The 26,469-nt window shown below is 35.2% G+C and overlaps 1 protein-coding gene across 1 annotated transcript; it reads right to left on the bottom strand.

Annotated features, from left to right (window-relative positions):
• Positions 1-19,075: 19,075 nt before the first annotated feature.
• On the bottom strand, positions 19,076-22,988 carry LOC107786347 (uncharacterized). Its single transcript, XM_016607813.2, has 3 exons — positions 22,322-22,988; positions 20,984-21,258; positions 19,076-20,033 (listed from the first exon to the last, which is right to left on the bottom strand). The coding sequence occupies exons 1-3, from the start codon at positions 22,761-22,763 to the stop codon at positions 19,311-19,313; spliced, it is 1,440 nt and encodes a 479-aa protein (XP_016463299.1). The 5' UTR covers positions 22,764-22,988; the 3' UTR covers positions 19,076-19,310.
• Positions 22,989-26,469: the final 3,481 nt, after the last annotated feature.

Genomic DNA, 26,469 nt, shown 5'->3' with positions numbered 1-26,469 from the left:
AATGAAGGATAGAATATGATTATTTAATAGTAATAAGAAAGGGCAAGATAAGATAAAAAATAAGGTAACAATATGATCATACCAAATCGGTCATTATATAAAGTGATACTTTTCGTTATTATGTAACAATGAATTTGACGATACGACATAATAGAATTTAAGTAACAATCAAAATAAATATTATGTTTAAAGTAACAATATGATACAATACAACATATAACAATCATCCAAACAAGCTGTTAATGTTGTTTGGGAGAAGTTGTTTGTTATTTTCAATTAATAAAGTACAATCTAAGATCAAGTTAAGTACAAAATGGTTAGGAGGCAAAGGTACAATCTTTAAGTTAGAGCTGTCAAAACGGGCTAGCCCAGCCCTAAGAAGATCGCGGGCTAGGGCGGGCTGGCTATTCAATTTTTTTAGAAAAAAATATTTCTCCAAATCTTTAGATATTTATTCGTGATATAATCTCTTGATCATATGAGCGACTTCTCATTATTTAGAGTGTACAAGATTCTTGATATTTGACAAGGAATATCATAATTGAAATGTAAATTCTCTATATCTCTAGCTCTTCTTTTTTTAACGTTACATAAATATTTTTTTTTTTTGTATTTTTCTTTCACTTTCCTTAGGTTTAGGAATTGCTTCAATAAGTTTATATGTTAAGATTTTTTAATTTAGGTTTAACATTATTTGTCGATTTCATTATTATAGTCCATAAAAATTTTAAAATTCATGAAATTTGCTAGTATTGTCACTTTTCTTTGGATATTAAAACTTGACATTTTTCTATACTGAAGAGCAATTTAATAATTAATAAAATATTAAAGTAACCAAACTAATCATTGGCCACTTAAAATAATATTTTCTTTGGAAAAAAAATATTATTGGCCACATAAAACATTCTTAGTTCGTTGTTAATTAAACAAAAAAAAAACTAATCTTGTCACACTACATGCATATCAAAAATACAAATTCTAATTGATATGGAAGGGTAAATGAGCAATTTAAGGTTGGAAAATAGGGATTATAGTTAATATTTTTTTAGTTTTTACTTTTTAAAATATTTAAATTTGAATATAAATAATTTTTGGCCCACGGACCGGCTCAGACCCAGCCTCGGTCAAGCCTCAAGAGCCAACGGGCTGACTTGGCTCGAGCTTATAAGCCTCAGTTTTAAATGGGCTAAAAAAATCGCAACTCAGCCCTACCTAATAATCGAGCTAGGTTGGGCTGGTCACGGGCCAAATCCATTTTGACGGCTCTATCTTTAACCAACAAAAGTTGTGTACATAATTTGCCCTTGAGTATTTTACGCATTTCACCTCTGCAATAAATATTGTGGCTTTAGGAATCACTTTGCTTTTAAAAAAAATGTTTGTAAAGTGGTTAATTATGTTTCAATAAAGAGTTGGATTGACAGGTAAAAAGGGTTTTATATTTTAACATATCATAAAAGTTAAATCTTTTTTTTAATAATTTTTTGGAATTATTATATACATTCCACGTTTAGTTCTAGACATTCCTTCCAAATTTTCTTTTTAACAAAGTTAAATAGGAAAAGAAATTAAAAGATTTAGATATTCTGAAAAGAAAAACTTTCTAATAATTTAATATCCCAGAGGTTATGAAACTAATATTGGAGCATATATATAATAATTAAGGAAGAGAATCATGAAACCAAATTAAATAGTTATGAAATTGATACAAGTGATGGGATGTTTGCCAATACAAAAAGAAAACTTTAAATTGATGATTGTATTTGTAGGGACGGTTGTCTAATGGCCGTTGCTTATGGCCTATAATATTCTACGCTAAAGTAAAATTCCATTATAATAATAATTATTACTATCATAACCATCTTATTGATGCTATTTTGGCTTTTTCTTAATGAGAAAAAGAAAGACCATATTTTTACTTTAATCAACAACTTTTTTTCCCTCAAAATTTAATCAGATACTTCGAGCACAAATGAACTTGTGCCACTGATTTCTCATATGATAAGTTTTTTTTTTCTCTCTTTTTTGTGTTTTAAATTCAACAATTTCCATCACCTCCTCCTACTTTTGTTCCTTTCATCTCTATTTTTTTGTTTTCTTGTTTCTTAGTGTTCTTGTTAGTGTTGGTATTATAGTTCAACACTACTGATGACTGATGGTATATTCCTTTAATTTTTTGCTTCATATTTTAAGACTTCACTATTAAAGAAAATGTTAGAATAATGATTACACTTCATCTTTTACATTTTTCTTTGTACGAGGTAAGAAAAAAAAAATTAAGTAAGAATAATTAGAAAATTAATAAGGAAAAATAGAACAATATATTTTTTTTCAATTCCTGATTTTCTTTAGAAGTATTTTGAGATTATCTATTCATTCTTCAAAAAATATAGGCGAATTTGGATGAATAATTGACTGCATAATCAAAGGAATATATAAATTGGACAGGAGAAAGTGTTAACCGTACATGTCTTCTTCAGGGAATAGCGTTTAGGGTTGAGTGATATAAATTAAAGCTCTTAATGAAATAACATTTGTGACCAACTTTTCTCAGCCAAAAAACTTTTTCTTGCTCACCAACTCCTTGATTGGATCAAGCATATTATCAGAGTGGACATTAATCCTGTTACGCTTCATCCAAGTGTGAATGTAATTACATAGATATTTGTATACTTTTTCTTGCTTTCTTGAGCCGAGGGTTTCCTGAAAATAGTCTTTCTGCCCCTCGGGGTAGAGGCAAGGTCTGCGTACATATTACCCTTCCCAGACCCCACTTGTGGAATTATACTGGGTTATTGTTGTTGTTATTGTTGCTGTTGTATCCAATATTGAAAATATTTAGGCTGTGTCTTATACTTTGTACACGGTCGAAATCAGTTATGTCCAATTTCGTGGGCTTGAGGGTCACTTCGAGAGCAAGATCAAAATAGACCAGGCACGGGCCCGATGGAAAAGTACAAGCTTCGAAGATCGAAGTGGTCGATGAACACCGAGGCTAAGTATAACCGACCTCGAGATAATACCGTTATGGTTCCATAACAGAAAGAGCGAGATTCCCGCAATGGCCCTAAGATCACAGCGTAAATTCCGAAACGGATTTGTGCTAGACGGTTAGACAGTTGTATATTAAGATTCTTTACTACAATTGAAAGTGTATCTTATTTAGGACTACTATATTATATAAAGGGGACCTCAATCATTTGTAACACATCAATCATTGAGAATAGAAATACACATTTCACTTTCTTGCTTACTATTCATGTGATTTGCCTTATTATTTTATTGTTCTTGCTAACCCACCTTGAGGCCGCCTTAGCTCGAGGTTGATACTTGATTATACACTGGTTTGACTTGCTCTACTCTTTAATTTATATATTAGGTTCCTTGTTTATCAATTAGTATTGGATTAAATCACACATCTTTAAAACCACAATACAAGTTTAATTGTTACTCGGATTTTAGGGTAAACAGTTTGGCGCCCACCGTGGGACTAAAGATAATAGTGATTATTTCAATAATGGTTCTGATAAAACACGTTATTTTCACACTTGTTCTTGTCAAGAATTTTTGTTAGGTCAAAAGATGTCAAACTCACAAAACACACCCGTACATGGCGATGATGGTCTTGGATTTCATGGGAAAACAACAATGTAGTTTCTCCGGGAGCCGGTGTACCACCGATTAACCCTGGGGAAGTGCCGATTGTACAACCAATCGACGTTAGTTCACACATTGCTTTGAATGCGGACTTAGGCGCAGACCCTGGAGGAAGTATATGCAAGGAAGTTTGATCTGGTGGCCAAGGAACACAGGGTATAAGAGACGGAGGAGTTAGTCTCCACGTAATATTCGAGATGCTAAAGGATCAACAGGTTGCTGTCGCTCAACTTCAAAGTCAACATAAAACTCCAAGTGTGGTTGAACCAGAAATTACTCGCCGAACTGAGCTGGTGCCGGAAAGATCGAACGGTAATGGATCGGAAACTGATCCCACGATTATAAAGATGCTCGAAGAGCTCACGAAAAGAATCGAGTTGGGAGAGAAAAAGATTGAAGATAATGACAAGAAAGTGGAGACATATACCTCCCGTGTTGATCAAATACCGGGGGCACCCCCGATCTTAAAAGGTTTGGATGCCAAAAAGTTCGTATAGAAGTCGTTTCCTCAGAGTGCGTCTCCAAAGCCCAATCCTAAAAAGTTACGTGTCCCCGATATACCTAAATACAACAGGACAAGCGATCCTAATGAACACATTACTTCATACACATGAAGGATTAAAGGAAACAACTTAAATGATAATGAGATCGAGTCGGTTTTGTTGAAAAAATTTGGGGAAACTTTGTCAAAGGGAGCAATGATTTGGTATCTCAACTTGCCACCGAATTTCATCGATTCATTTTCTATGTTAGAAGACACATTCGTAAAGGCACACGCCGGGGCCATAAAGGTTGCTACAAGGAAATCAGACATTTTTAAGATAAGACAGAGGGGTGATGAAATGCTAAGAGAGTTCGTATCCCGATTTCAAATAGAGCAAATGGAATTACCACCAGTCTCAGATGATTGGGTCGTGCAAGCTTTTACACAGGGGTTGAACGAGCGGAATTCGATCGCGTCACGTCAGTTGAAGCAAAATCTGGTCGAGTATCCAACTGTAACTTGGGCAGATGTACATAATCGTTATCAATTGAAGATCAAGGACAAGGACGACCAGTTGGGGACGACCAGGTCAAGGACGACCAGTTAATAAGAAGAAGAAGAGGATTTCCTTACTTCTCGTACTTTTGTTGTTCCCGAAGAATCAGATGCAACCAAGTCAACGGTCAAGGAGCTGGAACAGGTGATACTGATCGAGCATCTACCCGAACAAAAGGTATACCTGGGAACGGGATTAACCCCCGAACTAAGGAAAAAACTCATTTAATTTCTTATCGATAACATGGATTGTTTTCCTTGGTCCCATTTAGACATGATAGCGATCCCACCGGAAATAACAACACACCGGCTAAGCCTCGACCCCAGATTCAAACCGGTGAAGCAAAAGAGAAGGCCCCAGTCCGAGGTGAAGCATGCATTAGTAAAGGATGAGGTAACTAAACTTCTTAAAATAAGGTGCATTCGGGAGGTAAAACACCCCGAGTGGTTAGCAAATGTAGTTGTAGTCCCTAAAAAAGGGAACAAACTTAGAATGTGCGTAGACTACAAGGATTTAAACAAGGCATGCCCTAAAGACTCTTTTCCACTGCCTAACATCGATTGCATGATCGATGCCATGGTTGGCCACGAGATCCTTACCTTTTTCAATGCCTATTCTAGGTACAATCAAATTCAGATGAACCCGGAAGACCAGGAGAAGACCTCGTTTATCACTAATTATGGAACATATTGTTACAATGTAATGCCTTTGGAGCTAAAAAATGTAGGAGCTACATACCAACGCCTAGTTAACAAAATGTTCAAGGAACAGATAGATAAATTAACGGAAGTTTACATTGACGATATGTTGGTTAAGTCCCTGCGGGTAGAGGACCATTTAACTCATTTGCAAGAAACATTCGAAATCTTGAGGAAGTACAACATGAAGCTTATCCCAGAAAAATGTGCTTTCGGGGTCGGCTCGGGAAAGTTCCTCGGCTCCATGGTATCAAATCGGGGAATCAAAATCAACCCCGACAAGATCAAGCCATCGAGGATATCACTATCGTAGATAGTGTGAAAGCCGTACAAAGGCTAACATGACAGATAACCGCCTTGGGCCGATTCATTTCGAGGTCATCAGATCGAAGCCACAGGTTCTTTTCCTTACTCAAAAAGTAAAATGATTTCGTATGGACCTCGGAATGCCAGCAAGCATTGGAGGAATTGAAGCGATACTTATCGAGCCACCTCTGTTTCACACTCCGAAGGTAGAAGCTGTACATATATTTGGCAGTGCCCGAAATAACAGTAAGTGGTGTACTACTTCGAGAAGAGCAATGTACGCAATTCCCTGTCTATTATGTAAGTCAGACTTTAGGAGATGCTGAAACTAGATATCCATACTTAGAGAAATTGGCACTTGCATTAATAAGCGCATCTAGAAAATTAAAGCCATATTTGCAGTGTCACCCCATATGTGTGTTAACCACTTATCCTCTCCGAAATGTTTTACATAAGCTCGAGTTATCGGGCCGATTGGCCAAATGGGTTGTCGAACCTTGTGATGTACTCAAAGTTAAGTGGTCCTTGTGTATCTTGCTATTATTTCTTTGCTCAATTAAGAGAGGGTATTATTAGTGATAATTGGTCACTTGTGTCTATAGTTGAGGTTGACTAGGAGTCTAATTATTAAGAGGGAGCATTATTGGTGAAGTTAATTATACCTTTGGCATTTTGTTTTCTTCTAAAATATTAAGACCTTCAAATTATAGCAAGTGAAACTTAAATTAACCAGGATCACACATTAAAGGACGTGTAGAAGATATAGTTAAGTGAATAGAATATTCTTTTTAACCATTTAAATTTTTATATAAGACGGTTATACACGTCAACATTTGACTTATCATAATGGCTAATTCTTAATTTCCTTTTTAGTCTCGACCTTAGTAGATCCTTTAACCCTTTGGACTAAACTAAACAAATTAAAACTTAAAAGCGATATTACATACTAATCACTTAACCATATCTTGAATCCAGTGGCTTGATGTTTACCGTGTGTAGATAAATTTTTACATTTCTGCTCTTAAGGACTAACCTTTCCTTCTCGCTTCTTCCTATAGAAGAGAAGGTAAGGGGCTCTGTTTCTGTATCCGTTCCATATCAGTATTCATTGTTAAGATCTTTCGTTAGAATCGAATGCTAACTGAATCATTCCAATAGTTCCGAACAAGTCCTGCATCTTAGAAATATTGATTTATGTAACCATGATTTTACATTAGAGCATTTCAAAACATATTTCAATAATTAATGAAAGTGATTAGTTAAAATTAAGCACATGCTAAATCATATTGTGCTAATTTAATTTCTTCTTATTTGTTTAAAAATGATGATGAATTGCAGTTTCTTTGAGTGGGACTACAACTACTAGCCTAAAGGTCCAACATTGTGGTTGTTGGCTGCTAAATTAGTGGGGGAAATTTTCAATCCCAATATTCCTTCTTCCACTTCTAGAAAAATTCTAAAACCAAATTGTTCTTCTTTAACAAATCAGCCAATGGTGCGGCCTTGGCTGAGTAGCCACTAATGAACCGATGATAGTAGTTAACAAGGACAAGGAAGGATCTCAAATCAGTTACCTTTATAGGTGCCTCCTACTCTTGGATAACACGTACCTTTAGCCTCGTCCATGCGTAGCTCACCATCGATAATGACATGGCCTAAAAAGTGCACTTTTGATTGTGGAAACTCACATTTATCCCTCTTGATGTATAGCTCGTTCTCTCGCAAGACTTGGAATACTTTTCTTAAGTGCTCCATGTGCTACTTCAAGGTGTTGCTATAGATGACTATGTAGACTACCACGAAATGATCAAGGTAGGGATGAAAAACCTTGTTCATAAGGGTGCAAAATATGGCCGATGAATTGGTTAAGACGAAGGGCATCATCAACCACTCAAAGGCTCCATATCTCGCCACACATGTTGTCTTTGGCTCATCCCTTTCTGCAATGTGAACCTAGTAGTAACCTTTCCAAAGGTCCACCTTGGTAAATTACTTAGCTTGCCAAGTCTATCAAACAAGTCTGCAATGAGCGGGATCGGGTACTTATTCTTCACTGCGACCTTATTAAGTGCTGGTAGTCTATGCATAAACGCATCGATCCATCCTTCTTCTTATGGAACAATACTAGCGCGCCGAAAAGCGCGTAGTCCTGACGGCCACTCGACTTTTTGGAATCTTGAGTCTTGTAGTATTATTGTTGTATCTCCTTTACTTTGCCACGATCTCCCACACCTTTGACATTGTTAACCTTTGATTCTTTGCCTTTGCCTTGGTCGTGCTTGTCATGCCTGAAATCCATTAATGATTCGGCTTCCACTATGGCTTGGTCTATATTCATGACTTGCCAACATTGCAACTCTTATTTAGCCCAATTTTGCAAGCCGTCCATAAAGTGTAACAACAAGTCATCATTGGTCAGGTTGGGGATTTGAAGTATAAGGGTAGTGAACTCCTTGACATAGACAAATATGCTCTTTGTTTGTTTCAACTCTCTAAGCTTGCGCCTTGCCTCGTACAAGACATTGTTTGGAAAGAGCTGTCGTTTGAAATCGGCTTTGAACTGATCCCACTTGCTAATAGTACAAAGACCTTTATCCATATCAACCATCTTCCTTCTCCACCTGTCACGACCTGGAATTCCCATCCTCGGGAGTCATGATGGCGCCTACTCGTAGAAGCTAGACAAGCCACGAACTTAGAAATATGTAACCCTTCTGTTTTGATCCTTTTTACAACTTATATTAACAAGTGATAAATATCTAAATGACAGCGGAATATGAGATTTAAGCGGAAGTCTTAATGAATATAAAACCAAAAAGTTTCAAAAGTCAACACATGCCTCTATCCAGAAACTGGTGTCACAATATCCACGGACTACTAAGAGTACTATATACAACAGTTTGAAGGAAAAATAACATTGTTCATCTCGGATCCATGAGATAACATAACATAATAAAAGATAGAGGAGACGACGGGCCTGCGGACGCCTGCAGGACTACCTCGGAATCTCTGTGGACTGAAGGCTGGCTCCCAAGCTACTGATCCAATTTTGCTCTGGTATCTGCACAGATTGCGGAGTGTAGTATCAGCACAACCAACCCCATGGGCTGGTAAGGGCCTGGCCTAACCCCGGCGAGGTAGTGACGAAGCTAGGACCAGACTCCAGATAAATCTGTGCAGTTATATAATGTATGGCGGAAAATAAACAGGAATAAGCAGTTTAAAATGGGAGGGGGTACATGCTTCAGGGTAGCATATCAAGACCAACAGAAACTTAATAAAATATGAAAGGACAACTCAGTATCTACAACAATAAAATAACAATACTGTTGCGGCGCGCAACCCGATCCCTTATCATTTAACATTGTTGCAGCGTGCAACCCGATCCACATATATATAGCTGTTGCGACGTGCAACCCGATCCAATATAATATCTGTTGCGACGTGCAACCCGATCCAACTATACAGTCAACAATAACCATAATCAACCATCCCGGCAAGGGATCAACAATAGACTACACTATCCCGGCAAGAGAACTCAGCAGTACAAGTATATACGTCCCGGAAAGAGAGAATCAGCTATAACCAATCTTAACTCAACTCCTACTCGTCTCAATTACCACCATTTCTCAATCGTAAGTATATTCCACGATAACAAACTAAGTCTTTGCTCAATATCAAGGATTTAATCACTATTTCAACAATAGTAACATTCAAGAATACAACAAGTATCAATTAAGACTCACGATCATGCTTGACACCAACGTATAGATACTCGTCGTCATGCCTATACGTCGTACTCAACAATAAGCAAATAGCAAATAGGACTCAACTCATAATCCCTCAAACTAGGGTTAGACCGAACACTTACCTCGATGCCACAAACACAGCTCAAGATTCAATTATAGCTTTACCCCATGATTCCACCGCCAATTCGCTCATATCTAGTCACAAATTATTTAATTACATCAATAAACGATAAATGAATCAATTTGAATGCATGAAAATGAGTTTTCTAAAGTTTTACCCAAAAAGTCAAAAATTGCCCCCGGGCCCACATGGTCAAAACCCAAGTTTCGAAACAAAACTCGATTACCCATTCCCCCACAAACCCAAATATATGATTTGTTTTGAAATCGGACCTCAAATCGAGGTCCAAATCCCCAATTTTTTGAAAAACCTAGGTTCTACCCAAAACACCCAATTTCCCCCAATGAAAATCATTGACTTGAAGATGAAATCATGTTAAAAGATGTTAATGATAGAAGAAAAATAGTTAAAAATTACTTACAAATTGATTTAGAGAAGAAAGGTCGTTTGAAAAATCGCCTCTTATGTTTTTGGGGTTTTGAAAAATGAAAAATGACTGAAAATCCCGTCTATTTATATCTCTCTCAGACCCCCTGTGCGGACCACACAAAGTCGACTGCGGCCGTACAGCAGCGCCCTGTGCGGACCGCACAAAGTCGACCGCGACCGCACAGCCTTCACTGCGCACCGCACAAGGTCGACCGCGGACCGCACTGGAGGGTTCAGAGACCTGCAACTTCTGGTTTTAAGCCTAAAATATCCCGAAACTCACCCGAGCCCTCGGAACTCCAAACCAAGTGTGCATACTACTCAAAAATATCATATGGACCTATTCGTGCGATCAAATTGTCAATACAACATGTAAAAACATGAATTAAACCTCAAAACTTAACATTTTCATCAAGAACTCTCAAAGTCCATAACTCCTCAACCGGATGTCCAATTCACGTCAAATAAACTCCGTTTTTCATCAAATTTCACGGAAACGTCTTAAGTCATATATAAGACCTGTACCGGGCACCGGAACCAAAATATGGACCCTATACCATCATGTTCCAAGCAAATTTCATTTAAATTTTCCTTAAGCAGTTTCAGAAAATAATTTCTTTTTAAAAATTCATTTCTCAGGTTTGGGACCTCGGAATTCGATTCCGGACATACGCCCAAGTCCCATAGTTTCTTACGGACCGTTAAATTATAGGTCTAGGTCCGTTTACCCAAAATATTGACCGAAGTCAAATTAACTCATTTTATAATCAATTTTTTATCATTTTTCACAGAATTTCATATTTTAGCTTTCCGGCTATGCGTCCGGACTGCGCGCGTAAATCGAGGTGGTTCTAAATGAGGTTTTCAAGGCCTCAAAACATAGAATTTAATTTAAAGTAAGTGATGACCTTTTGGGTCATCACACCACCATAGCATGGCAATCTCTGAGAGGTACAACACTGCAGTGTTGATCATGGCCTCGTTGTCCCTCACTTTGTTGTGCCTGAAGTAGTTCTCCAAGTGCCAAAGGAAGTTTTCCACTTCTTGTGCATCACGAACACCTTTGAACACTGGGGGTTTGGGAGCCTCGATCTTGGCTTCCCTCGTCACCACAACATTACTGGCTGCCTCGGTCACGCCAGCATTGACATGCTCATCGAGTGACTCTATCTTTGCCTTGATAGCATCGATAGTACTCAAATCCTCCATGAGTCTGCACTCTAAGGTAGTGATGGTTTGCCTTAGTTCCATCTCGGTCTGTGTATGTCCCTACAAGTCATTTCGGATACTCTCAATTTCTTCAAGAGTGTGCCCCTCAAGAACTCTAAGGGTGCCTTCCACCTTCCCCAAGTGTTGGCCAAAATCTCCACGGCGTCCATCCCTGCTTTCATCTTCATCACCCACTTTTTACCGAGCGAGACATCCTCGGACAAGACCTTCACTTCATCCTTGCTCGCCTCAGTGGTAGATAGTTCTTGGGATGTAAGCCCTTCGTTTAACACAACCTAGGGTGGAACCTCCTGGCTCTTGTTGGTGGCATTCATCTTTTTGCTACGGCCGCTCTTGCCAGCAGCATCCTGAATGATGTTGGCTTGGGTGTTGGCATCGTTAATTTTTCCATCGTTTGTCATTCCCTTAGTTGCAACCTTCGCTGTGATACTACGTTGTCATGTCCTTAGTCATTAACTAAGTATACGTGCGGCACTTAACAATTCGCTCACGATCTTGCACAAACATATTTTTGCTATGCCAAGTCAGCGTTACTACACTCAAAATCGCTAAGAGAATGGTAGAAAGAACACAAGAGAATTATTAAAGGAAGCTTTGTATTAGAGAGAACTTGAATTATTTTCTTGGTGAATTTACAAATGAATGGCCCCCTTTATATACTAGTCTCCTTGGGGCTAGTGTATAAATATTAATTGTTACACAAGTTCCTAATATTTACAAGATAATGACTTTCTCTAGAATTATCTACAAGCTAAGAAGATTCCAAGGATTTCTCTAGCAAATACATAGGGATCTAGGGTCTTCCAAAAGAAATGTCTATACTTCTCTAGAATCCTCTTACAAATGCTAGCCTTCCTCCTATGTAAGCTTCCACATGGCATATATTTAGCGCCTATGTGGCATGATGACATGGCGGTTCATCACATATGTGCTCTTTCCTTTAAACTGTCATTATTAATTAATGGAAATAATTTTTGTGCGTGTCAATAATCAATCTAGAGGGGTTGCTCTGATTGTAAGCAACCTCCACCTCCAACCAAGAGGTTGTGAGTTCGAGTCACTCCAAAAATAAGGTGGGAAGTTCTTGGAGGGATTATACTGGGTTGTTATTGTTGTTGTCAATAAACAATCTAGCTATGAACTCTAATGATTTTTAGTTCAGACTGCTATGTCACCTTCTGATTAATTTGACAAAGTTAGGCAGGTATATTGCCATAGTGCTTGCTTTTGCGCTGTTGTCAGACAGTGAATTCAGAATTTTAAATCCACAAAGTGTGAATTTCTATTTTACCAACTATTCTTTTGTGACAATGAGCGTACATGTAACATATGTAAATTTTAGGCATGAATTAGCACCTGTATTGGGGCTCCATGCGATGATCTGGGCTCCTATTAGCTCCTTTTAAGGGCCAATTGATGTTCGAAAGTATGTATTCGAAATTGCAGAAATAGACACTTTTTGAGGTCATTTTAAGCTTTGATCCCTGCTCGTCCATGGGCAGAACTTTAGGTCAAAGTCAAAAATGTTACCTATACGGAAAGGAAAATGCAACACTTATTAAATTTGAAGTTTTGCCTACGAGGCAAGAGGGAACAAAATTTCAAGACCATCCATTTTGAGGGATATTTGTATATTTTGCAACGGTAAATTGCTTCCTCTTGATTTTCCATCTGAAACTCGGATAGTGAAGCATATCTAGGGGTGGACATAGTTTGGGCAAACCCAAAATCCAAACTGAAATCCGAATTTTTTAGATTTTTGATTTAGATTTTCGAATTACAGATTGGATTTCGATTTTTTTGGATATTAGATTTGATACTTCAGATTTTTCGATATACGAAAATTCGAATTTTTTATATTTTATATCTAGTCCATTATTCATATGGCAAAAGTAATAAGTCCAATACTTTATCCATTGGATATTATCTCATATATTCAATACTAATTATTAAGTTATTATCAGAATATTTTCTATTTGGACATAATTTTACCATTGCTACATTTTATCGGCCTTGTTAATGTCTTTGTATTCTTTTGATAATAATTTTATTACTTGAATACTTTATTTGGACGAAGCAGTGAGAGTGAGGAACTTTTTAGGTAACTTAACATGAATACTTTATTTAGATTTTCATTTTTGTATGAAGAAGAAATATCTAAACTTATAGGCTCAAAACTGAAAATCCGTAATATCTAATCCGATAAATCCAAAATCGAACTTAAAAATCCAATCCGGTCTGAGCTTTTTTGGATTGGATTTGGATTGTCATTTCTTTAATCAGAAAATCGAATATCCAAACCGAATTTTTCATATTCAATCTGAGCTGCTCGAACGCCCATCCCTAAGCATATCCATTTTATACGTAATTGATTGAGCTTTTGAAACATATGATTTTAAATATGATAAAATACTTTTGTGGCTATAAAATTATGTCACTAAGAGTAAAATGACAAACTTAGAGTTGAATTATATATATATGGGGGGAGGGGGGGGGGGGAGAGGGGAGGGGGGAATTGAGGAAGAGTCCGAAACTTTTTTGGACAAAAAACACGTTTCTAATGCTAAAAAAAAGTTACATAACTAGGTAAAGCGTAGTACTATACTGCATTTTACTTTAACGGAAAGTTAGCCATTAAAGTAAAATGCAGTATAGTACTGCGTATTACTTAAAAATTATTTTTTTAACTAATTCACAGTACTATACAGCGTTTTACTTAAAATCTGGGCCCAGTTATATTTTATTAAAGCAATTCGCAGTACTATACCGCGTTTTAACTAAAACGCAGTATAATATTGCGTATTGCTTTAATAAAATAAAGCCTCTTCTTCTTCCTTGGACAACGACAGAACCGACGAACCCCATTAAAAAAGTTTCGGATTTTGATCCCCCCCCCCCCCCCCCCCCGCGTCAAAGTTAAAAAAAAAATTTGGGCCCCACCCGTCACCGAAAGAGCAAGGAGTGTAGGTCCCACACACAAGACAAGCTTTGGATTCCTTCTTTTGGGTGCAAAAATTCGATTTCAATCAAATTCAAAAAACTTAAATCGAGGTATTTCGATTTTGTTTATGTCGAAACTCGTATAGTACATGCATATTTGTCTTGTTTAATATGTTTTCATGTTAATTTGTGTTATGTTTGTGTTTAAATTTATATCTTATTTATACCTGAATTGATTTATTAGCTTTGGTACAAAAAATTATTAAAATTTGATAAATTATTTGTATTGTTAAAAAATTAATATTATTTGTTTTGTTTGTTGTTCATATTTGTATTTTATGTTAGTTATTTTTATATGTAATAGTGACCTTATAGCGTAGTAAAATAAATAGCATTTTAGCGTAGTAAAATATAAAGCCTTTTAGTGTAGTAAAATATAGAGCCTTTTAGTGTAGTAAAATATAGAGCCTTTTAGCGTAGTAAAATATAGAACCTTTTAGCGTAGTAAAATGTAGAACCTTTTAGCGTAGAGTTTATGTAGTTTAAATATGTAGGAACTGCAAACTCTATCCAATTACACTTTACAAAATTAATTATTTAATTTATAACAATAAACTTACAAAAGTAACATATTAATATATGTTGTAAAATTAACTCTAATATCGAGCCTGAAACCCATACATAATTATTCAGTCCAATTTTAAACATAATTAATTATTTAATTTATTAAGCTAACAAAATTCTAAAAATGTTGAAATTGACACGCATAATAATTAAGGATAACTTGGTGCTACCGGGCCTCAAATATCGAGCTTGGAACCCATACATAATTATTCAGTCCAATATTAAACATAATTAATTATTTAATTTATTAACCTAACAAAATTCTAAAAATGTTGAAATGGACAAGTATAATAATTAAGGATAACTTGGTGCTACCGGGCCTCAAATATCGAGCATGGAACCCATACATAATTATTCAGTCCAATATTAAACATAATTAATTATTTAATTCCTTAAACTAACACACACAATTAATTTTGTTTAAATTATAGTAGACGACATGGACTTTCCTCCGCCTGCGCATCCTGGACCTGCCGAGGATCAACTACTAGTGTTGCAGGGCGACCATAGGTCCTCCTTTGTATGGGAGGGACAACTATCGATGCAGGCTCTCCGCCCCAGGAGACCTGACGATTTGTGGGAGTTCATCGTGAAACATCCTTTCCATGCCCGCATAGTCGCGCACCTAAATGCTACGGGCTTCTATACGATTTTTGAGCTTGGACGGATGCAACTTGATTGGTCTCTCATCACGGCCTTGGTAGAGCGGTGACGACCAGAGACGCACACTTTTCACTTGCCTACTGGAGAGGCCACTATCACGCTGGAGGATGTTCAGGTTTTGTATGGGCTGCGTGTAGATGGACAGGCCGTGGCACTACCCCAGTACATTATATCCATGATGCATGCACAATTTTTGGATATGATGGGGCATTTTACTGGTTATGGACCTCAGGGTGATACTGGGGGAAGTCACGCTGCTTTGTCAGCCATCAGAGATCATATGGTTGTTTTGCACCCAAACATTATCGGTGAGACGGAGGATCTCCATATTCAGAGGTACACGCGGTTAGCGCTGCTCCTGTTTTTCGGGTGTGTCTTGTTCTCGAACACTTCGGGGAGTCACGTGAGTATGCGCTTTTTCCATCATCTTCAGCAGCTAGATAATTTACCCCAGTACAGATGAGGTGTTGCTATTCTCGCATACCTGTATAGGAGCATGTGCCGGTCGAGCATGGGCCCAGCGGTGGACATATGTGGTTTTCTGCCCCTCCTACAGGTGACAATATTTTCGAATACTCTGTTCATTACTCCGAATTCTATCAAGACAAGAGAAATCAAGTCCACATCCAAGTTGAAGTGATTCTCATTGTATGTGTTCATTTCACATCTGTGCTCGCTAATAAATTTACCCACTTTCCACAAACTTGATTTCTTCTTGGTGGCACGCAACATCCAGTGACAACCCATAAAATCTCTACGGCATACAGCCTTGTATTTCTCAGTAGTTGACTCACTTACCGTCATCTCACGACACTCTCTTATACTGTAGATTTTACAGCCCTAATTAGGCGAGCTTTATCGGGGAAATACATGCCCTTTGTCAGAACAGCTGGTCTAGACTCATCCCATATCGCTAACCGAAATTCATCATCATCCCTTGTGAGGGCATCCACGTTCGGCATGCTTGGCAAATTATCAAGGTAGGGAATATTCCACTCATGAAATGGCACGTGGGACTCATACACTTTTGGTCCAGCGGGAGGTGGAGGAACATGCTCCCTCGTCAGCTCAGGTTCAACATTCACTTCCTCCTCATCATCACCCTCATCATGGAAGGGTGTGTCATTCCCAGACTCATCCGCATTGTTGTCATAATCACTATCATCTTTCTGACTCTGCGCATCCGCTAAATCACGAGTAAATACGTTGTCTATGGGCAACTGTGTGAGGTCAGGAACTTTAAGAAGCTCGTTTTCACTGCACAAAAAGAAAAAAAATGATAAGTTACCCAACTAGATAAATACTTTAGATATAACTATATCACTTTACTTACAAGTCGTACTGTTTTGACGTTTCATGATGGATATTTTCTTATTGGTGATGACTCCCGGATGGACCACCGTGGTCCAATACTCCAGAACTACGCATATTCCAACTAGGGGCGGGGTCATAACTTGTAAAATTTATATTCGGACGACACCCCCTATGAATAATATGAGTGTTAATACAAATGCAATTAAAACATAAAATAAACATCGCTAAAGCGTAGTAACATTGAAGTTTACCAGTCGTCTTGTTGATTATATAAAGTCGAAAAATTATTTTGTGGCTGCTTATTCGCCGGTGATGACAAGTTTAAATCAAGGCAAGATCTTTCATCAGCAATCTGTCCGGCAAAAAAATTGCTCCAGAATAACCACCAGATGACTGGGGGTTATCCCTACTATGCACGCCCTCATTATTGGGAACGTCTTCCACCTTGACGTACATTTTCAATAATTTTATTACAATAAATTTCCTGTATTCATCCGGAATTCGCAAAAAATCTTTAAGTAAAACGCAGTATAGTACTGCGAATTAGTTAAAAAAATAATTTTTAAGTAATATGCAGTACTATACTGTGTTTTACTTTAACGACTAACTTTTCGTTAAAGTAAAACGCAGTATAATACTGCATTTTACCTAGTTATGTAACTTTTTTTTAGCATTAAAAATATGCTTTTTTACAAAAAAACATCAAAAAAGTTTCGGACTCAATTGGGGAAGTACCTCTTCTAGGATATAATAGAAGACTTTTTTTTGTTTTGATAAGAAGGTAATGTGTTTGGGGTATTTGATCTCCTTGACTTTGACTGTAGTGTTATTGATAATCGAGAATTTTTTTAAGACACACTCAATATAATATTTACACCAACTTCTAACGACACATATTTTATTCTGCATTCGAAAAAGAAGATCTAGCGAGGATTGGCAAAATTATTTGAGTAAACATCACCATTTGCCTAGAAATCATTGCCGGAAGTGACGGGTCGGGTCCCATATACTCACCCATTAAATCTTCCTTAAATCAAATGACATCATCAAAAGCCAGCCAACAGCTTCCATCTCATCAATAGTCATGAGTCATGACCCGAACCTAACTCTTTAGCTAAATCTTCCTTTTTAGACTCATTTTGAGTTGGACCACTCAACTTTTTTTTTTTGGGAATTAAAAAAAAAATCTTTAATTCTTCTGCTCTCTTTCGTTCCATTTATGTAATGCTATTTTACTGGTAAGAATTATTATATGTAAACTTTTTAAGTTATATAATACTTCCAGCCTTTTTGTTTGTTTGTCAATAGTTTGACTTGACATAAGTATAATTAAAAAAAAATTACAAATGTATGATTTTAAATATATCTTAAAGGGTAAAAAAGGCGAACGACATTTCGCTAAGGGTCTTCGTGCTTTTAATATAGTATAGATAATACTTCCGGCCTTTTTGTTTGTTTGTCAATAGTTTGACTTGACATAAGTATAATTAAAAAAAAATTACAAATGTATGATTTTAAATATATCTTAATATTTGTGTGACTATAAAACTTTTGATATTTGAGGTTTTAAATAAATCATAGCATTTATGTAGTCATAAACGCTTTCGTTAAAAAATATAGGAATGTGCTAATCTTTTTGAAATGAATTAATTAGAAAATAATAATGTCAATCTTTCCAAAACAGAGGAAACAAGTATAATATCAAAATGCTAGTATTTGAAATTTATTAAATATATAAGGCCCTGTTTGTCCATAATCAAATGAGTTTTTCAAAAAAATTCTCAATCACAAAACTGCAACATAATTTCAAATTCCAATTCCGATTTTTTAACTTAACGTCAAATACTATTTTTTTTTCTAAATTTACAATTTTTATGTCCAAACACCGACTAAATCTATCACTTCAAAGTTTGAATTTTGAATTGTTCAATTAATAATTATTGAAAAGAATAACATGGTGATAAACAATTTGAAATATTTCAAAAAAGAAATGTGTTACAAAAATTTAGACGTACGTACGAGGTAACTACTTTTTCAAGTCTTCAGCTCTTCTTACTAGTAACTCAAAAAATTCGACCAAAACCATGGCATCCCATATACTACTTATCTACTCCATATTTTAATAAGGATTATTCTGAAAACTTGAATGTCCGAATAATCTTGGCTTGTAATAAGTATAACTCATATGTTACTTAATTTCTAATATAAGTCTCCTTATTAGCAAAAAAACTCAAAATTCAAATAAACATAGTTAAAAAAAAAACTTATAAATACCCAAAATACGGAATTTTTTTTTTATATAAATATTCCCATCAATAGATCACAACTTTAGTCGAGAAAAGGAAGATATATCTTACATAGCGGTATTACCTAGATGCTTAAGGAGCAAGCAACATGTTTCAGAATATAAAGAGCAGCCTGAATTACTTTTATATACTTAGAGGATAGCTATTCATAGATAAGGATGATATAACAGGAGTAATAATTAATTACCATATCATCCTACAGTAGAATTTATTAAAAACAAAATCTTCTATTTTTAGAGATCAAGAGGCCAAGATTCTGCAGCTATTTTGATGGGACAATGCATGTGATCCAACACCATCTGAGACTGAGTACATCCACCATTAAAATGCATCCCTTCTATGCCTACTAAACTCCAATCTGTTGAATTATTCATACCAAAATTCGTAGCCATAGGGTTTTGATCATTGTAACAACCAGAATATGGTGAAAAACTGGCTTCTGTTTTCATTGTTGTGTTAGCCTGCATGAGTGGGACTTGATGTTTTTCATTTTTCTTTGAATTGCTAACGAGGAAAGATGATAGTGACGAGTTTTTGTTTATGTCTTCTTTGTATTTTTTTGTGCTTTGGGATGTAGAAAAGGAGGTAGCAGAAGAAAGGACACTATTATTTATTGGGAAGAGGTTTGTTTGGGAAACATTAATGGGGTTGAAGAGGGATTTCATAAGGTCGTTTTCTTGGTGGTGAAATAGATAAAAGTTGTGCAGTGATTGCATTGAGTTTTGTGATATTTGGAATGATTCTTGCCAATGTGTAGTTGTTGTGGTTTTTGGATTTGGTGTTTCAGCCAATATAGGATTTGGAGCTGCTTCTGCTGATGTTGCTGTGTTAAGAAAAGATGATGATGGCCATGTTTTCAAGCTTGTAGGGTAGCCATAGTTTTGTCCTGCAGCTTGGTATATTGGATTTTTCTTCTCCCCTATTTTGTGTAGTATTCTGCATATCACCCATTCCTCCTGCCAATTTTATTACAACTTTTTAACAAATTACTCTACAAAAAGAACTAGAATTAACTAGGAACTTCATCGTTAATCTGTCGCTAAATCACTCATAGAAAACATAATTTCTTTATAATTTGTCGCTAATTTCCGTTTAGTTACAAAATTTGCATGTCGCTAATTTCTGATTTTAATAGTGAAAGGACTTAATAACCACATATTTCAAGCGACATTATATTATACTACTCTTTTTAATCAAAGCACCTAAGTGACGGGTTATACTACTCTTTAATTCACTCGTAGCTAACATAATTTATTTATAATCATTGCTAATTTATGTTTAGCTACAGAACGTGTCAGTGGTTAATTCCCGTTTTTAGTAGTGATAACACCTAATAACCACATATGTCAAGTGATAGTATACTAATCTTTTTAGTCAAAGCACCTAATAACTCTACAGTACATATTTTAAGTGACATTGGTTAGGGAATACCCTTGAACATGAAATTAAATAACCATTAAAATTTGTACATAAAATTCCAAGATAATTTTTAATTTTCACTATGTTTTCTTAAGAATCAGCAAAGTGAAAAGAGTCGGCAATTATCTTTAGGGTACTATAACAACACCTTCTCATATCCATCTATCCATCAATCAAGTCAACATCACATCAATTAATATCACGAGACTTACTAAACAAGTCAACCCTAAAAAGGACAAACCCTATAGATACGTACAATATAGCCCTACAAGTAATCAACTATTACTCTCACGATAATCGAAATATGTCATCGTCTAAACTGAAATAAGATAATATGTCACATATTTTGAACAAAAATTAAAAATAAATTGGTTATTTATTATGAACGAAAAGCGAGATGAGCGTGCTATTTTCAAATCGATAGATAGCCTGATCTGTTCTGATAGATCGAAAGAGATAGAGAGAGTAATAAAGATTAGAAATTTACCTTAGAAGAGTAACGGTAGGAAAAATCGCCGTCAAGACGATATTCATGCATAACCCATTTGGTTTTCTCACCCTTTGGTGCTCTTCCTTTGTAAAAAACCAATGTTTTCTTCATCCCAAGGAGTGCTCCATTTGTTGCACTGTACACTTCTCTATCTTTTCCTGTAGCTTTCCAATAACCAGCTCCTGTTGCCCGGTTTGTTCTTAGTCCGGTTGGGTATTTTCTGTCCCTTAAGCTAAAGAAATACCATTCTCTTTCCCCCATCTTTGCCACTTCTGCAATTTTCACTTTCAAAATTACTAAAACATACCATTAAATTACTATAATAGTCGCATTCATATAATGTGCGCAATAATAACTAGCTGGTACACATATTTTCTACTGTATTTTTTAGTTTCAATGAATAATCATAGAAGTAGATTTGACACATATTAATTGCTTTCTGCAACAACAGGAGATGCATAGGCGGGATCTCTACGAAGGGGTTCAAATTTTTTTTTTGTAGCTAGTTGAAATTGAACCCATGACCTTATGTAGATTTTGAATCCCTTTGACCACTAAACTATACTTTTGGATTGTGTTAAGAGCATTCAAAACTTAATATATAGAGATAAAAAACAGATTTTGCCTTATATATATATAGTATAATTTGGGTGAACACCCTTGCGCCCCTAAATCCGCTCCTGCCTACTACTATATTCTATGGCTAGGAAAGGGTTAAGAATCAGTGGACAACATATTTCAAGTACATGTCTTACTACTGTTAAGAACTTACCGAAGCTGGTAAATCATAAATGACAGGTAACAAAAGAGAGAGATGTCTGAAATTTATAGGTCCAAAGTAGGACATGTATTATTAAGAACTTAACGTAGCTGGTAAATCATAAATGACGTGAGGTACGTATTAATAGTGGAATTTCACAAAAAACTTTCTTTGTGAGATATCATATGCACATGCAAAAGAAGAAGACTAAAGTATTTTAGACAAGAATCTCCAATTATTAATGTATTTTAGACTAGAATCTTCTCATATTCTCATTATATAATTTTAAATATTACTAGTAGTAAATATTTCTCGTGACAAAGCAATGAAGAATATCTTAAAACAGTAGTACGTCTGCCATATATACTACGACTACATTCCATCACATGTGTTTACAACAGACAAATTCCAAAACTTTAAAACCATGTTCAAGACAAGGAGTTAAAAATAAAAAAATAAGAAAAAGACTTTTCATCAGCTTCCTTTTGAGTTACTACTATTTTTTCCTTGTACTTTTTGGGACATGAACAAAAGAAGAATTTAATGAAGGGAATGTGTGTGTGTGTGTGTGTTACCTGGAAGTTCCCAGGGCTCACATCTGTTGAGATCAACTTCAGCAATCTGAATACCACAAAAGGTGCCGTTAAAAACCTTAGAGGCAAGGTAGAAAGTGATAAGCTCTTCATCAGTAGGATGAAACCTAAAACCAGGTGGTAGACCTTTCTCATTATTCATGTCTTCTCTACTTAGTTCACACAATATTTCTTCCATTGACAACATGATGAATGATGGTATTAAGTGATAGTAGTACCTGGTTAGGAAGTGGAAGATTATATATACAAAAGAGAAAAGAAAAGAAAACAAATTAGGCACTGAAACCAAAGTGAGAAAGGGAAGTAAGAGAAGAGTAAAGAAAGTATGGAACAAGTGGAGAAAACAAGGATTGGATAGAATTAAGAGGAGGGGGTGGTGGTGATGAGTATTAATGGGATTGAAAGGGACTATGAAACCCCACATGAAACGGGTTCCAAAATAGGTAAATGAAAAAATGCAGAAAATCAGATATTTAGGAAAACGAGAGATTTTGGCTTTGTCATGAGGAGTGGAATTTCTTTGGTAGAGAAAAGGGGGTTAGTAAATGCAGAAGGTTTTGGTTTGGTTGAAGAGATTTATGCGTGCGTGTGTGAGCATGTTTTTTTTAAACATAGAGGGACTGTTGCAGTCAGAAATTTCAGATGATGGGGTTAATCAGAAGGAAGAGAAAGACACATATAATAGCACACTAGGAAAAGGACGCTATATATATGTGGGGTGATATCATACCTTTACCCCTATCTATCTCCTATAACTCTTATCTCTTCTGATCCCAAAGATTTGCTTTTTATTAATTCTTCTCTCTTCATTGTAATTTGTGATGTTTTTTTCTTACTTCTTAAACTGCTCATTTGAAGATTGTATATGATATGATGTATCTATTTTTAATATAATGTCAAAAGGATTAAGTGCTTACTGTTTTATTCTTATTTAAAGTTGGAATATAGTTTGAAGGACTCTTTCTTTATCTCTTTCTCTCCTCTTATGTGATTATTAATTAACATCATTTCTTCACATATTCTTGATTTGAATTCCAAATGACAAGAAAAGCTTGTCCTCCTAATACAAAGATACATGTAATATTTACCAAAGATATATATATAACAATCAAGTACGTTAACAGCTTGTTTGGATGGTTGTTACCCATTGTATTGTATCGTATTGTTACTTTAAATATAATGTTTGTTTTGATTGTTACTTAAATTTTATTGTATCGTATCGTTAAATCCGTCGTTACATAACGATGAAATGTGTCACTTTATGTAACGACCGATTTGGTGTGGTCGCATCGTTACTTTGTCTTTTTCTCTCAATCTCACCCTTTATTATTATTAAATTATTTTATTTTATCATTTACCATACTTTTTTATATAGTAATTTTACCTTGTATCATTATTTTCTTTATAATATTGCAAGTTTATTCTTCATATTGCTGGTGCGTGATATCATGAAACGTTGACAAACGACACAATCTATCCAAACATTGTATTTATCAAACGATACAGTACAATACAATACAGTACGATACGATGCATTATGAAATGATGCGTAACAACCATCCAAACAAGTCGTAAGAAGAAATGAAAATCGCCGAACCATAATTTATTGCTAGTACAATTTCATCAAACTTATTAGATCTCGTTTGGTTATAGATTTGAGCTTTTTTTTTTTCAAAAGAAATTGAAAATATTATTTGTTCATGAAATATGATCATTTTATAAAAAAAATTGAAATAAAATATCAAGTTCCCAAAAACTTGTATATATGGTTGTTTTTGGATGAAATTTTTTCTTCCACTCATAGAATTTCAACTTTTTTTTTCAAATGAAATGTATGTCCAAACACAATTTCAAATTTCTAAATTATTTTTCAATGCAACTTTAAAACACTTTTTTAAGTTTCAACTAAATCTATATTACAAACGCTAGCTTCGTCTTGTCCGCTTTTTTTTTATTTTTTATATATACATATTAGAGTGATAGAGGTAGTTATTTGGTGGGAACATACAATTTAACTCCCTAAAATATATAGTGATACACGTGCGGTGGTGCTAAATACAATTGCAGTAATCACTGACTGTTAAAAGGAAAAAGGATAAAGGAAGGGGCTCTAACATACGTAAGCCTAAGTTAACTACAATTGGTCTGTATAGACTATAGTAATAAGGGAGAAGTTTTATTTTGTATAAAATTACCCTTTAAACGTATCTTATACAACCGACACTAGTTGTATAAAATGGTAAAAATAAATAAATAGAGGTAATATTCTGTATAAAAATGTTTACATTATATTACCCTCATATGAGGGTAATATGTATGCAGACCTTACCTCTACCCGAGGGACAAAGAGGCTGTTTCCAGGACAAAATAAATGAATTTTGCCCGAGTAATAACAGGGATCTTTAAATTCTAGCCATTAAGCATGTATACAGCTGACCCTCATTTACTACATTCCTTTGTTGTTTTCCTTGGAAGCATAATTTATTTTCATTAAATGACTATTAAGTTGGAATTAGCTAGGCTTTATGATGAAAATACCTTTGGTCCAACTGTCTAAGATATCGCTAATTAATACTCCCTCTGTTCCAGTTTATGTGAACCTATTTCCTTTTTGGTCTGTTCCAAAAAGAATGAACCCTTTCTAAATTTGGTAACAATTTAGCTTAAAGTTACAACTTTACCCTTAATGAGAAGCTTTTATAACCACACAAATACTCTGGTTCCCATTTGAACTTGTTTAGGACCACAAATTCCAAAAGTTTTCATTTTTTACTTAAACTCCGTGCTCAATCAAACAGGTTCACATAAATTGGAACGGAGGGAGTATATTATGTCCAAAATGGATGAGTAGGTGGGCATATAACTGCCTTACTTTTGAATATGTGTCAAATTTCAAGGTACACAATACTAATAAGTGAAACTTATGTTGTTCGGGCTCTCTAAAAATATCAATGGATGTATAAAGAATCCTCCAAAAATAGTACATTTTGGAAAATCCGACACGGACACGGATACAAAAGAATTTTGGAAAGTCGATGAAACATAGAGTGAAACCTTTTGAATATTTTGAAGTAGTAAGTAACTTGAACTTCTTCTTTTTTTCTTTAAACTTTTATTTCACATGTGAAATAAGAAAAGAGTGCATGCATCAGAGATCCCAGTTAATATTAAGTTTTTTAAACGTTATGTTTCCTCTATCCTATAGCTAAAATATAATGTACTATTTTCGAAGATTAAAAATGTTGGGCAAGGCTCAAATCTACGTGTTATAAATGCTACATTTAAAGAAAGAAAGAAGGGATAGAATATTAGAATTTTAAAAAAATGTAACGAAGTAAATACATGAAATCGTAAAATATAGAGTAGTGTGGGTGGGATCTAATATCTGTAATGAATTTTGAAATGGAAAATGTCGGGTCTGAGTACTTCATCTTCAGCGCCGTCCTCAATATTAAAATAACACTATGGCCTTTGATGGAGACTAGACGCCTTCACATACTAGTACAAATAAAGCGACCTCTCTACACTCCTACTCACTACAATATTACACATTTATAGCTATGAAAAATACCGTAGTTAAATATGAAAATTTTCGTGGCAAAACACTTTAGTCATAATATTTTTTTCCGTAGCATTCGCAGCAAAATGTAGCGTAGCTAAAACTCAGCTACAAACTTTATATAATCCGTGGCTAAGAACTAATACTTATTGCTACGGAAATATACTTATAGCAATAATGGTAAAAAGTTTTTGCTACAAAAAATATACTTATAGCAAGTAATTTTATTCTTTTGCCACGACGAACAAATTTGTAGTTATCTTTATAATGTAGCCACGAAATATTGTGTTGTAGCAAAAGATTTAATTTATTTGCTATGCAAACTCAAATTTTGTGGCTATTTCTAGAGCTTAGTCTCGTGGCAATAGTACTCATGTTTAGCTACAATTTAAAAATTCCGTAACTATAAATTGAAGTATTTGTCATAAACCTTTTCATATTCATTATTCATGTGCCCGTCGACCTTGATGCTTTTATAACTCCTCCACAGGTGCAACAACAATAGAAAAAAAAAGCAAATAACTAAATGATATAATGAAGTATTATTTATATAAAAAAATTAAATTTTATT

This window comes from Nicotiana tabacum, chromosome 12 (genome assembly GCF_000715075.1).
Source record: "Nicotiana tabacum cultivar K326 chromosome 12, ASM71507v2, whole genome shotgun sequence".
Lineage (NCBI taxonomy): Eukaryota > Viridiplantae > Streptophyta > Magnoliopsida > Solanales > Solanaceae > Nicotiana > Nicotiana tabacum.
The sequence above is the reverse complement of the archived record's forward strand: the minus strand, read 5'-3'. Positions and strand labels throughout refer to the sequence as shown.

Bases quoted from the DNA above. Each gene is read 5' to 3' on its own strand.
- LOC107786347 (XM_016607813.2), bottom strand. From the start codon at position 22,763: ATGTGGGGTTTCATAGTCCCTTTCAATCCCATTAATACTCATCACCAC. The intron at 21,259-22,321 runs GTAACACACACA...TGAAAATTGCAG, and splicing joins TGAGCCCTGGGAACTTCCAG to AAGTGGCAAAGATGGGGGAA. The intron at 20,034-20,983 runs GTAAATTTCTAA...TAAAATTGGCAG, and splicing joins CCTACCGTTACTCTTCTAAG to GAGGAATGGGTGATATGCAG.